General features: G+C 41.8%; 3 protein-coding genes across 3 annotated transcripts; all 3 read left to right on the forward strand.

Moving 5' to 3' along the window:
- Positions 1 to 943: 943 nt before the first annotated feature.
- On the forward strand, positions 944 to 3,757 carry LOC308461533 (olfactory receptor 13H1-like). Its single transcript, XM_080978530.1, has 2 exons — positions 944 to 978; positions 2,426 to 3,757. The coding sequence occupies exon 2, from the start codon at positions 2,455 to 2,457 to the stop codon at positions 3,388 to 3,390; it is 936 nt and encodes a 311-aa protein (XP_080834656.1). The 5' UTR covers positions 944 to 978; positions 2,426 to 2,454; the 3' UTR covers positions 3,391 to 3,757.
- A 3,889-nt stretch (positions 3,758 to 7,646) lies between these two features.
- Positions 7,647 to 8,859, forward strand: LOC308461535 (olfactory receptor 13H1-like). Its single transcript, XM_080978532.1, has one exon. The coding sequence runs from the start codon at positions 7,650 to 7,652 to the stop codon at positions 8,583 to 8,585; it is 936 nt and encodes a 311-aa protein (XP_080834658.1). The 5' UTR covers positions 7,647 to 7,649; the 3' UTR covers positions 8,586 to 8,859.
- A 1,565-nt stretch (positions 8,860 to 10,424) lies between these two features.
- LOC308461532 (olfactory receptor 13H1-like) lies at positions 10,425 to 13,579 on the forward strand. The gene is made up of 2 exons (XM_080978529.1): positions 10,425 to 10,478; positions 12,179 to 13,579. Exon 2 carries the CDS (start codon positions 12,208 to 12,210, stop codon positions 13,141 to 13,143), a length of 936 nt encoding a protein of 311 aa, XP_080834655.1. The 5' UTR covers positions 10,425 to 10,478; positions 12,179 to 12,207; the 3' UTR covers positions 13,144 to 13,579.
- Positions 13,580 to 14,006: the final 427 nt, after the last annotated feature.

Below are 14,006 nucleotides of genomic sequence, written 5' to 3' on the forward strand. Positions count from 1 at the left end.
AGAAGAAAGAAAGAAAACAAACCTACAATTTGATTCTATTTCCTCTCTTTGGCTCCTTACATTTTAACTTTACTGCTACATATCCAAATTAATTCCTTATTTATTTGTTTTTCTCCTAAAATTCTATTTCATTTATATCTTAACTACTCAATTTATGCTAAGCCTGCTATTCTTTTAAGTTGTTCACAATAATTTTTCAAATAGTCCACAAATTTTCCCATTCTTTACTGAATATTTTTTTTTCTTCCTGGTTCCTTATGTGAGTTTAGCCATCCCTGCATAGTCCATCAATTTCATCTGCCAATCCTCCTTGGTTGGGACTGTTTCTATTTCCATCCTTGTGCATAAATCAGGCATTTGCAAACTCGGTCCTCCAGATGTTTTTGGCCTACAACTTCCATGATCCCTAGTTAGCAGGACCAGTGGTCAAGGATGATGGGAATTGTAGTCCCAAAACATCTGGAGGGCCGTGTTTGCCTGTGCCTGGCATAAATTGTCTGGGCAGCTATTGTTGCACAAATAAACAGGTTTTTTCCTGATCTTTGGGTACATTTGTCACTGAGGAGAAAAAAAAAATTAATTGCTAATGTGCAAGTGCTCTCTAATGAACTACAGTACAGAGTGGATTATCTCCCTGTGGATAAGATGACAATCCTGGAAAGTGACCAAGTTAGAGAATGTTGTTATCTAAACCTTGAATGAATCAGGAGTTTTTAGTCAGTTGTGAAAACTACCACAAACATGTCCTGTTCCTGGCTGCAGTTTCTCTCTTCCCCCAGCCTAGATGGAGGCAATGCATTTTTTAAATTTCATTGATCTATGGGATAGTTGTGGACTTATTTAAAATGCCTAAACTATGGCACACAGTATCCTATTCTCTAATATTTGTAGGTAATTTGCATGTCTTTCATTTTTCACAAGTGAGGGAAAATTTGTGAACGGGTGCCAAAAACTCTGGAAGACTAAGGCATTGCTATGGTGAGTTGCTGTCTTTCCTTTTGCTTCTAGGCATGTTAAATGAGAATTTAGGACAGAACCAGTTATAACTTTGTCTCCTGTAATAATATAATAAATGTCTTGATAGATCAGGCCAACGGTCCATCTCGTCCGATACTCTTTGTTTCAAACAATGGTCGCCCGTCATGGACCGGCTCCCTGATGCCGCCATGAAACTGATGGCATTTCCCTTGCCTTGTAATTTGTCCTCAGCATCTGGTATACAGAGTCATACCTCCTCTGCATGTTGATGTTTCATTTTTATCTATCCTGGCTTACAGTTGGGGATACTTTGATCCACTGGGCGGGGGGGGGGGGAGGTTTCTAATGTAATTCCCTTTTATTTTATTTTTTTATGTATAGTTTTTATTAGATTTTTCTAATTTACATTTCAAAATATTTATTTAAACAAGCTTAAATCAATGACTTCCCTTCTTCTCTTTCTGTGGTTCATTTTGCATACCGTACATCCCTGCATATTTTAAATGAACTAAACCATTCAGTAATCCATTGTTACACCATCAAAATTGGTTTACACTGTTGAATTTATCTTAATGCTACCAGCGTTTTTAAATGTACACAATTTTCACCCATATAATCAGGAAACAGTTTCCAGTCTTCTTTCAATGAATATTCTTCTTGTTCTCTTATTTTCTAACTCCCTTTTAAAGTAGTCTAACGGCCATTGTGTCACCTTGTGTCAATAAAATTAAACACGTTAATTATGTTTTTCATGGTGGTGGGGTGTTAGAGGACTTCCTTTCCTTTGTTGTAAATATACTGAGTTCAATCTGAATTCAAGTTGCAATCCTAATTCTATCTGATCAGACAGAAGTAAATTGCTGGAGAAGTGCAGTCTGACTAAGTTGCATTTTCCAGACTTCTGCTGACATTATGATTAAAATAAGTTCCATGGATTTCAGTGCTAGTTTCAGAGGTATGTATGTATGGGCTGATGATACTGAGAGCTACCCACAGTGGGCTACATAAAAAAACACAATAAGTGTATGTACTGTGTGTGTGTGTGTGTGTGTGTGTGTGTGTGTGTGTGTATAATGGGTCTACTATAAGCATGACTAAATCTGGTTGTTTTGTTGAGTGGGAGGTGGTGGGGTTTTTTGATGCGGCCTCTCATTTTGTGTCTCTTACACAATTACTCATTGCATACCTTCTGCCTTCTCAAGCTCTTAATGAAATTTGATGGCTTCCAAGACTCATTCCCCACTCCCTGACTTCTTCAACTCCCCATCCTTGCAGTTTTTAGTTTGCTTCTAATATTGTGGGGTTTTCCTGATTCTTATTTTCCTCATTATTGCTTAGCAGCCTTGAGGCTTCAGCAATAATACAAGATGTAAGCCTCTATATAAATTAACGCAAAACTATTATGTCAGGTGAGGCTATTTACTTCCAATCTGTTTTCCTGTTTCAGTTCCAGGTAAGCCCTTAGAGGGAGATAACATGGGCAGAAGAGAGAATGAGACTACCACGACAGAATTCATCCTGCTGGGCCTCTCTAGTAACCCTCAGATGAAGATCGCCCTCTTTGGCCTTTTTCTCCTCATCTACCTCATCACTGTGGTGGGCAACGGTCTCCTCCTGCTGCTTGCTGTGGTGGACCCCCGCCTGCACACTCCCATGTACTTCTTCCTTGGCAACCTGTCTTTCCTTGACATCTGCTATACTACCAGTAGCATCCCCCAGATGTTGGCTCATTGCCTGTCAGCCAAGACCACCATTTCCCATTCTGGCTGTTACGCCCAAATGTACATCTCCCTCTTCTTGGGGATGACAGAATGCCTCCTGCTGGCAATGATGTCCTACGACCGCTGGGTGGCTGTTTGCAACCCCCTGCGCTATAATATCATCATGAGCAATAAGGTTTGCATTGCTATGGCAACCATTTCATGGGGCAGCTCCTTCCTCCTGATCCTGGTACCTTCTGTCACCTCACAGGCCTCTCTATGTGGGCATAATGTTATCAACCACTTTTCGTGTGAGGTCCAGGCTATGCTCAAGTTGGCCTGCTCAGACACTAGTGGAAACCAGGTGACAATGTTTGCCACCAGTATCCTTACTCTGCTTCTTCCCTTCGGCTTCATATTGGTCACCTATGCCCGTATTATCACCACTGTGTTGAAAATGCAATCCACAGAGAACAGGGCCAAGGCCTTCTCAACCTGTAGTTCACATCTCATGGTGGTCACCATATTCTATGGAACAGCCATGTCAATGTACTTACAGCCTCAGACCAAAACATCCTCAGATCTAGACAAATACATTGCCATATTCTATGGCACCATCACACCCATGTTGAATCCACTGATCTATAGCTTAAGGAACAAGGATGTGAAACAAGCTTTCCGGAAAGTGACAGGGAGGAAGAGAGACCTCTGATACCTACCAGCCTCCTCCCTTTAATATCAGAAATGCTGGCCTTTTCTTTTGATGTATATTTTTGTATAGGTGCACATTTGTACTGGTCCCCCAAGTGTCTTTTCAACTAATACTTTTGTGTCTAGAAAAACCTATAATTTGTCACCTAAAGTCTTGAAAAATAGGAAAGCGAGGTTTAAGGATAGTGAAATAATGAAACACAAACATTTCTGATGTCGAGCACTGACTTTTGAGCTTGGGAATTCAGCTGTTGTGGAATTTTGAATGTTTGACCTGGAGAAATGTAGTAACAGCATGAAGGACCTGAGCAAACAAATTCTAGAAGGGAACCTGTTTTAGTCTGCTACAACAAAAACATCAAAGACTCCTGTGGCACTTTAAAGACTAGCTCATTTCTTCTTAGGTTTCCATATATTCCTTCATTTTCAGATATCTGATGATATGGCCTAAAGTCCATTAAAGATTATGCCACAGGTCTGCACTTCCCTGGCCCGTGTCCACGCATTTCCATTTTTTGTCCATCCACATTCCCCAGGAAAACCCAGTCAAATCAAATCCGTTTATTGTGAGGACCATGCCTGTACACAAACATCAACACAACAATAGTTAAAAAATATTAAAATTCATTACATACTACGCCAACAAAACCTTCATCCCACAAAATAGAAAGAGAGGGAAAACAAGCAACGAGTTAAACAGACGATGAAGGGGTCTTTACATTGTCATCCATAAATCTTTCCCTGGCTTTCATGGCCTTCATCACAAAAACCGCTACCACATGGGTAATACGTGGGTTTGCATCAACTAACAAAAATTTTACTCTATCTTCAGGATTGGTTATAGAGTTGGGTATAATTTGCAGCAATGCGTCTCTAAAGCCCGAGTAGATGGGGCAATAGAGGAGGTAATGTGTAAGATCCTCTTTAATTTTCATAAGGCAAGGGCATAAACGATGTTCTACTGGGAAAACCCAGTCTCTACTGCTGAATTGGAACAAACAGCAATTCGGGTTTTCCACGAATTGCCACTTGCTCCAATTCAGTGTCAAAGAGCGGGTTTTCATGGGGAAAGTGGTGGGGCAAAAATAAATACCGTATTTTTTGCTCTATAAGACTCATTTTTCCCCTCCTAAAAATTAAGGGGAAATGTGTGTTCGTCTTATGGAGCGAATGCAGGCTGCGCAGGCTATCCCAGAAGCTAGAACAGCAAGACGTATCGCTGCTTTCACTGTGCAGTGATCCCTCTTGTTGTTCTGGCTTCTGAGATTCAGAATATTTTTTTTCTTGTTTTCCTCCTCCAAAAACTAGGTGCGTCTTATGGTCTGGTGCATCTTATGGAGCGAAAAATACTGTAAATGCTTGGACATGGACTGGAAAGCCCAATTCTGTGCCTAGAAATGCAGCACAAAGGCAAGTGTTATGGAAACACAATTGTCTCAATTCAGCAGCTCCCTCAGAATCACAGAATTGTAGAGTTGGAAGGGACTCTGAGGATCATGTAGTCCAACCCCCTACAACGCAGGAATAGGCAGCGCTCCCATTGGGGGATCAAGCCTGCAAACTTGGCGTCATCAGCACCACGATCTAACCAACTGAGCTATGCAACTTCCACAAGCAGAAGGTCTAGAATAGATCTATGGGTGAGCTGGAGGACATGTCCCACCCAACTTTGCATGCAATGCCATTTCCTGATGTTGAAATGAAGATGGCATCCTTGGCTTATGTGCCACCCTGTGTAACCTAAAGATCTGGAACTGGGAAGCAAGATTTTGAAATCCTGGCATGAAATCAAAACATGCTTTGAAATGTGTGGAACCAGTTGTGCACAGTCATGTTTATTTGGTTTTCAATATCTCAAATAAAAATGTTGCACGTCTCTGCAAATGTGTCAGTCTCTCCTTTTCCCTCTGAGCTCTTTTTGCCATGTGAGCAGAAAGAACCAAAGTGTAAACCAAGCATAGGCAAACTCAGCCCTCCAGATGTTTTTGACCTTCAACTCCCATGATCCCTAGCTAGCAGGACCAGTGGTCAGGGATGATGGGAACTGTAGTCCCAAAACATCTGGAGGGCCGAGTTTGCCTGCACCTGGCATAAATCATCTGGGCAGCTGTTGTTGCATACATAAACAATTTTTTCCTGATCTTTGGGTACATTTGTCACTGAGGAGGGGAAAAAAACTATTTAATTGCTAATGTGCAGGTGCTCTCTAATGAACTACAGTACAGAGTGGATTATTTCCCTGTGGGTGAGATGGCAATCCTGGAAAATGACCAAGTTAGAGAATGTTGTTATCTAAACCTTCAATGAATCTGGAGTTTTTAGTCAGTTGTGAAAACTACCACAAACATGTCCTGTTCCTGGCTTTATTTCTTCCCTCACCCTAGATGGAGGCAATGCATTTTTTAAATTTCATTGATTTATGGGATAGTTGTGGACTTATTTAAAATGCCCAAACTATGGCACACACTACCCTATTCTCTAATATTTGTAGGTATTTTGCATGTCTTTCATTTTTCACAAGTGAGGGAAAATTTGTGAACAGGTGCCAAAAACTCTGGAAGATTAAGGCATTACTATGGTGAGTTGCTGTCTTTCCTTTTGCTTCTAGGCATGTTAAATGAGAATTTAGGACAGAACCAGTTATAACTTTGTCTCCTGTAATAATATAATAAATGTCTTGATAGATCAGGCCAACGGTCCATCTCGTCCGATACTCTTTGTTTCAAACAATGGTCGCCCGTCATGGACCGGCTCCCTGATGCAGCCATGAAACTGATGGCATTTCCCTTGCCTTGTAATTTGTCCTCAGCATCTGGTATACAGAGTCATACCTCCTCTGCATGTTGATGTTTCATTTTTATCTATCCTGGCTTACAGTTGGGGATACTTTGATCCACTGGGCGGGGGGGGGGGAGGTTTCTAATGTAATTCCCTTTTATTTTATTTTTTTATGTATAGTTTTTATTAGATTTTTCTAATTTACATTTCAAAATATTCATTTAAACAAGCTTAAATCAATGACTTCCCTTCCTCTCTTTCTGTGGTTCATTTTGCATACCGTACATCCCTGCATATTTTAAATGAACTAAACCATTCAGTAATCCATTGTTACACCATCAAAACTTGTTTACACTGTTGAATTTATCTTAATGCTACCAGCGTTTTTAAATGTACACAATTTTCACCCATATAATCAGGAAACAGTTTCCAGTCTTCTTTCAAGGAATATTCTTCTTCTTCTCTTATTTTCTAACTCCCTTTTAAAGTAGTCTAATGGCCATTGTGTCACCTTGTGACAATAAGATTATACACGTTAATTATGTTTTTCATGGTGGTGGGGTGTTAGAGGACTTCCTTTCCTTTGTTGTAAATATACTGAGTTCAATCTGAATTCAAGTTGCAATCCTAATTCTATCTGATCAGACAGAAGTAAATTGCTGGAGAAGTGCAGTCTGACTAAGTTGCATTTTCCAGACTTCTGCTCACATTATGATTAATATAAGTTTCGTGGATTTCAGTGCTAGTTTCAGAGGTATGTATGTATGGGCTGATGATACTGAGAGCTACCCACAGTGGGCTACATTAAAAAACACAATAATTGTATGTACTCTGTATGTGTGTGTGTATTGGGTGTACTATAAGCATGACTAAATCTGGTTGTATTGTTGAGTTGGAGGTGGTGGGGTTTTTTGATGCTGCCGCTCATTTTGTGTCTCCTACACAATTACTCGTTGCATACCTTCTGCCTTCTCAAGCTCTTAATGAAATTTGATGGCTTCCAAGACTCATTCCCCTCTTCCCACTCCCTGACTTCTTCAACTCCCGCTCCTTGCAATTTTTAGTTTGCTTCTGCCAACCTAGCAGTTCAAAAGCACATCAAAGTTCAAGTAGATAAATAGGTACCACTCCAGCGGGAAGGTAAACGGCGTTTCCATGCACTGCTCTGGTTCACCAGAAGCAGCTTAGTCATGCTGGCCACATGACCTGGAAGCTGTACGCCGGCTCCCTCGGCCAATAAAGTGAGATGAGCGCCGCAACCCCAGAGTCGGGCACGGCTGGGCTTAATGGTGCTTAATATTGTGGATGGTTTTCCTTATTCTTATTTTCCTCATTATTGCTTAGCAGCCTTGAAGCTTCAGCAATAATACAAGATGTAAGCCTCAATATAAATTAATGCAACACTCTTGGGTCGGGTGAGGCTATTTACTTCCAATCTGTTTTCCTGTTTCAGTTCCAGCTAAGCCCTTAGAGGGAGATAACATGGGCAGAAGAGAGAATGAGACTACCACGACAGAATTCATCCTGCTGGGCCTCTCTAGTAACCCTCAGACGAAGATCGCCCTCTTTGGCCTCTTTCTCCTCATCTACCTCATCACTGTGGTGGGCAACGGTCTCCTCCTGCTGCTTGCTGTGGTGGACCCCCGCCTGCACACCCCCATGTACTTCTTCCTTGGCAACCTGTCTTTCCTTGACATCTGCTATACTACCAGCACCATCCCCCAGATGTTGGCTCATTGCCTGTCAGCCAAGACTACCATTTCCCATTCTGGCTGTTACGCCCAAATGTACATCTCCCTCTTCTTGGGGATGACAGAATGCCTCCTGCTGGCAATGATGTCCTACGACCGCTGGGTGGCTGTTTGCAACCCCCTGCGCTATAATATCATCATGAGCAATAAGGTTTGCACTGCTATGGCAACCATTTCATGGGGCAGCTCCTTCCTCCTGATTCTGGTACCTTCTCTCACCTCACAGGCCTCTCTATGTGGGCATAATGTTATCAACCACTTTCTGTGTGAGGTCCAGGTAATGCTCAAGTTGGCCTGCTCAGATACTAGTGGAAACCAGGTGTCAATGTTTGCCACCAGCATCCTTACTCTGCTTCTTCCTTTTGGCTTCATCTTGGTCACCTATGCCCGTATTATCACCACCGTGTTGAAAATGCAATCCACAGAGAACAGGGCCAAGGCCTTCTCAACCTGTAGTTCACATCTCATGGTGGTCACCATATTCTATGGAACAGCCATGTCAATGTACTTACAGCCTCAGACCAAAACATCCTCAGATCTAGACAAATACATTGCCATATTCTATGGCACCATCACACCCATGTTGAATCCACTGATCTATAGCTTAAGGAACAAGGATGTGAAACAAGCTTTCTGGAAAGTGACAGGGAGGAAGAGAGACCTCTGATACCTACCAGCCTCCTCCCTTTAATATCAGAAATGCTGGCCTTTTCTTTTGATGTATATTTTTGTATAGGTGCACATTTGTACTGGTCCCCGCAAGTGTCTTTTCAACTAATACTTTTGTGTCTAGAAAAAGCTATAATTTGTCACCTAAAGTCTTGAAAAATAGGAAAGCGAGGTTTATGGATAGTGAAATAACGAAACACAAATATTTCTGATGTCGAGCACTGACTTTCTAGCTTGGGAATTCAGCTGTTGTGGAATTTTGAATGTTTGACCTGGAGAAATGTAGTAACAGCATGAAGGACCTGAGCAACAAATTGTAGAAGGAACCTGTTTTAGTCTGCCAGAACAAAAACATCAAATACTCCTGTGGCACTTTAGCTGATTTCTTCTTAGGTTTCCATATATTCCTTCATTTTCAGATGTCTTATGATATGGGCTAAAGTCCATTAAAGATTATGCCACAGGTCTGCACTTCCCTGGCCCGTGTCCATTCACTTTCCATTTTTTGTCCCTCCACATTCCCCAGGAAAACCCAGTCTCTACTGCTGAATTGGAACAAACAGCAATTCAGGTTTTCCACAAATTGCCATTTGCTCCAATTCAGTGTCAAAGAGCGGGTTTTCATGGGGAAAGTGGTGGGGCAAAAATAAATAAAGGCTTGCGCATGGACTGGAAAGCCCAATTCTGTGCCTGGAAATGCAGCACAAAGGCAAGTGTTATGGAAACACAATTGTCTCAATAGAGCAGCTCCCTCAGAATCACAGAATTGTAGAGTTGGAAGGGACTCTGAGGATCACCTAGTCCAACCCCTACAATGCAGGAATAGGCAGCGGTCCCATAGGGGAATCGAACCTGCAACCTTGGCGTCATCAGCACCACGATCTAACCAACTGAGCTGTGCGACTTCCACAAGCAGAAGGTCCAGAATAGAGTTATGGGTGAGCCAGAGGACATGTCCCACCCAACTCTGCATGCAATGCCATTTCCTGATGTTGAAATGAAGATGGCATCCCTGGCTTATGTGCTGCCCTGTGTAACCTAAAGATCTGGAACTGGGAAGCAAGATTTTGAAATCCTGGCATGAAATCAAAACATTCTTTGAAATGTGTGGAACCAGTTGTGCACAGTCATGTTTATTTGGTTTTCAATATCTTAAATAAAATAAATAAAAATGTTGCACGTCTCTGCCACTGTGTCAGTCTCTCCTTTTTCTCTCTGAGCTCTTTTTGCCATGTGAGCAGAAAGAACAAAATTGTAAACCAGGCATAGGCAAACTCAGCCCTCCAGATGTTTTTGACCTTCAACTCCCATGATCCCTAGCTAGCAGGACCAGTGGTCAGGCATGATGGGAACTGTAGTCCCAAAACATCTGGAGGGCCAAGTTTGCTTGCGCCTGGCATAAATCATCTGATCAGCTGTTGTTGCATACATAAACAGTTTTTTCCTGATCTTTGGGTACATTTGTCACTGAGGAAAAAGAAAAAACTTTTTAATTGCTAATGTGCAAGTGCTCCCTAATGAACTACAGTACAGAGTGGATTATCTCTCTGTGGATGAGATGGCAATCCTGGAAAATGACCAAGTCAGAGAATGTTGTTATCTAAACATTGAATGAATCAGGAGTTTTTCGTCAGTTGTGAAAACTACCACAAACGTGTCCTGTTCCTGGCTGCAGCTTCTCTCTTCCCCCAGCCTAGATGGAGGCAATGCATTTTTTAAATTTCATTGATCTATGGGATAGTTGTGGACTTATTTAAAATGCCCAAACTATGGCACACAGTATCCTATTCTCTAATATTTGTAAGTAATTTGCATTTCTTTCATTTTTCACAAGTGAGGGAAAATTTGTGAACGGGTGCCAAAAACTCTGGAAGATTAAGGCATTGCTATGGTGAGTTACTGTCTTTCCTTTTCCTTCTAAGGATGTTAAATGAGAATTTAGGACAAGATCAGTTATTACTTTGTCTCCTGTAATAATATAATAAATGTCTTGATAGATCAGGCCAACGGTCCATCTCGTCCGATACTCTTTGTTTCAAACAATGGTCGCCCGTCATGGACCGACTCCCTGATGCCGCCATGAAACTGATGGCATTTCCCTTGCCTTGTAATTTGTCCTCAGCATCTGGTATACAGAGTCATACCTCCTCTGCATGTTGATGTTTCATTTTTATCTATCCTGGCTTACAGTTGGGGATACTTTGATCCACTGTGGGGTTTTTTTTTCCTAATTCCCTTTTATTTTATTTTTTAGATATAGTTTTTATTAGATTTTTCTAATTTACATTTCAAAATATTCATTTAAACAAGCTTAAATCAATGACTTCCCTTCCTCTCTTTCTGTGGTTCATTTTGCATACCGTACATCCCTGCATATTTTAAATGAACTAAACCATTCAGTAATCCATTGTTACACCATCAAAATTGGTTTACACTGTTGAATTTATCTTAATGCTACCAGCGTTTTTAAATGTACACAATTTTCACCCATATAATCAGGAAACAGTTTCCAGTCTTCTTTCAAGGAATATTCTTCTTCTTCTCTTATTTTCTAACTCCCTTTTAAAGTAGTCTAATGGCCATTGTGTCGCCTTGCGACAATAAAATTATACACGTTAATTATGTTTTTCATGGTGGTGGGGTGTTAGAGGACTTCCTTTCCTTTGTTGTAAATATATTGAGTTCAGTCTGAATTCAAGTTGCAATCCTAATTCTATCTGATCAGACAGAAGTAAATTGCTGGAGAAGTGCAGTCTGACTAAGTTGCATTTTCCAGACTTCTGCTGACATTATGATTAATATAAGTTCCATGGATTTTGGTGCTAGTTTCAGAGGTATGTATGTATGGGCTGATGATACTGAGAGCTACCCACAGTGGGCTACATAAAAAAACACAATAATTGTATGTACTGTGTGTGTGTGTGTGTGTGTGTGTGTGTGTGTGTGTGTATTGGGTGTACTATAAGCATGACTAAATCTGGATTGTTTTGTTGAGTGGAGGAGGAGGAGGAGTTTGGATTTGATATCCCGCTTTATCACTACCTAAAGGAGTCTCAAAGCGACTAACATTCCCCTTTCCTTTCCTCCCCCACAACAAACACTCTGTGAGGTGAGTGGGGCTGAGAGACTTCAGAGAAGTGTGAATAGCCCAAGGTCACCCAGCAGCTGTATGTAGAGGAGTGGAGACGTGAACTGGGTCCTCAGATTACGAATCTACCACTCTTAACCACTACACCACACTGGCTCTCGAATGGGTGGTGGTGGTTTTTTTGATGCTGCCTCTCACTTTTGTGTCTCCTACGCAATTACTCATTGCATCCCTTCTGCCCTTCTCAAGCGTTTAATGAAATTTGATGGCTTCATAGACTCATTCCTCTCTTCCCACTCCCTGACTTCTTCAATTCCCACTCCTTGCAGTTTTTAGTTTGCTTCTAATATTGTGGGGGGTTTTCCTGATTCTTATTTTCCTCATTATTGCTTAGCAGCCTTGAGGCTTCAGCAATAATACAAGATGTAAGCCTCAATATAAATTAATGCAACACTCTTGGGTCGGGTGAGGCTATTTACTTCCAATCTGTTTTCCTGTTTCAGTTCCAGCTAAGCTCTTAGAGGGAGATAACATGGGCAGAAGAGAGAATGAGACTACCACCACAGAATTCATCCTGCTGGGCCTCTCTAGTAACCCTCAGGCAAAGATCGCCCTCTTTGGCCTCTTTCTCCTCATCTATCTCATCACTGTGGTGGGCAACGGTCTCCTCCTGCTGCTTGCTGTGGTGGACCCCCGCCTGCACACCCCCATGTACTTCTTCCTTGGCAACCTGTCTTTCCTTGACATCTGCTATACTACCAGCACCATCCCCCAGATGTTGGCTCATTGCCTGTCAGCCAAGACCACCATTTCCCATTCCGGCTGTTACGCCCAAATGTACATCTCCCTCTTCTTGGGGATGACAGAATGCCTCCTGCTGGCAATGATGTCCTATGACCGCTGGGTGGCTGTTTGCAACCCCCTGCGCTATAATATCATCATGAGCAATAAGGTTTGCACTGCTATGGCAACCATTTCATGGGGCAGCTCCTTCCTGCTGATCCTGGTACCTTCTCTCACCTCACAGGCCTCTCTATGTGGGCATAATGTTATCAACCACTTTCTGTGTGAGATCCAGGCTATGCTCAAGTTGGCCTGCTCAGATACTAGTGGAAACCAGGTGTCAATGTTTGCCACCAGCATCCTTACTCTGCTTCTTCCTTTTGGCTTCATCTTGGTCACCTACGCCCGTATTATCACCACCGTGTTGAAAATGCAATCCACAGAGAACAGGGCCAAGGCCTTCTCAACCTGTAGTTCACATCTCATGGTGGTCACCATATTCTATGGAACAGCCATGTCAATGTACTTACAGCCTCAGACCAAAACATCCTCAGATCTAGACAAATACATTGCCATATTCTATGTCACCATCACACCCATGTTGAATCCACTGATCTATAGCTTAAGGAATAAGGATGTGAAACAAGCTTTCAGGAAAGTGACAGGGAGGAAGAGAGACCTCTGATACCTACCAGCCTCCTCCCTTTAATATCAGAAATGCTGGCCTTTTCTTTTTTCTTTTTTTTCTGTTTTATTAAATTTGCTTAGGTGGCCTTTTCTTTTGATGTATATTTTTGTATAGGCACACATTTGTACTGGTCCCCGCAAGTGCCTTTTCAACTAATACTTTTGTGTCTAGAAAAACCTATAATTTGTCACCTAAAGTCTTGAAAAATAGGAAAGCGAGGTTTATGGATGGTGAAATAACGAAACACAAATATTTCTGATGTCGAGCCCTGACTTTTTAGCTTGGGAATTCAGCTGTTGTGGAATTTTGAATGTTTGCCCTGGAGAAATGTAGTCACAGCATGAAGGACCTGAGCAAACAAATTCCAGAAGGGAACCTATTTTAGTCTGCCAGAACAAAAACATCAAAGACTCCTGTGGCACTTTAGCTGATTTCTTCTTAGGTTTCCATATATTCCTTCATTTTCAGATGTCTTATGATATGGGCTAAAGTACATTAAAGATTATGCCACTGGTCTGCACTTCCCTGGCCCGTGTCCACGCACTTTCCATTTTTTGTCCCTCCACATTCCCCGGGAAAACCCAGTCTCTACTGCTGAATTGGAACAAACAGCAATTCAGGTTTTCCACAAATTGCCATTTGCTCCAATTCAGTGTCAAAGAGTGGGTTTTCATAGGGAAAGTGGTGGGGCAAAAATAAATAAATGCTTGGACATGGACTGGAAAGCCCAAATCTGTGCCTAGAAATGCAGCACAAAGGCAAGTGTTATGGAAACACAATTGTCTCAATTGAGCAGCTCCCTCAGAATCCCATAATTGTAGAGTTGGAAGGGACTCTGAGGATCACCTAGTCCAACCCCT

Source organism: Podarcis pityusensis, assembly GCF_964106645.2.
Source record: "Podarcis pityusensis genome assembly, chromosome: 13".
NCBI lineage: Eukaryota > Metazoa > Chordata > Lepidosauria > Squamata > Lacertidae > Podarcis > Podarcis pityusensis.

What these genes read in the sequence shown, in the direction of transcription:
- LOC308461533 (XM_080978530.1), top strand. Translation starts at nt 2,455, where the DNA reads ATGGGCAGAAGAGAGAATGAGACTACCACGACAGAATTCATCCTGCTG.
- LOC308461535 (XM_080978532.1), top strand. Translation starts at nt 7,650, where the DNA reads ATGGGCAGAAGAGAGAATGAGACTACCACGACAGAATTCATCCTGCTG.
- LOC308461532 (XM_080978529.1), top strand. Translation starts at nt 12,208, where the DNA reads ATGGGCAGAAGAGAGAATGAGACTACCACCACAGAATTCATCCTGCTG.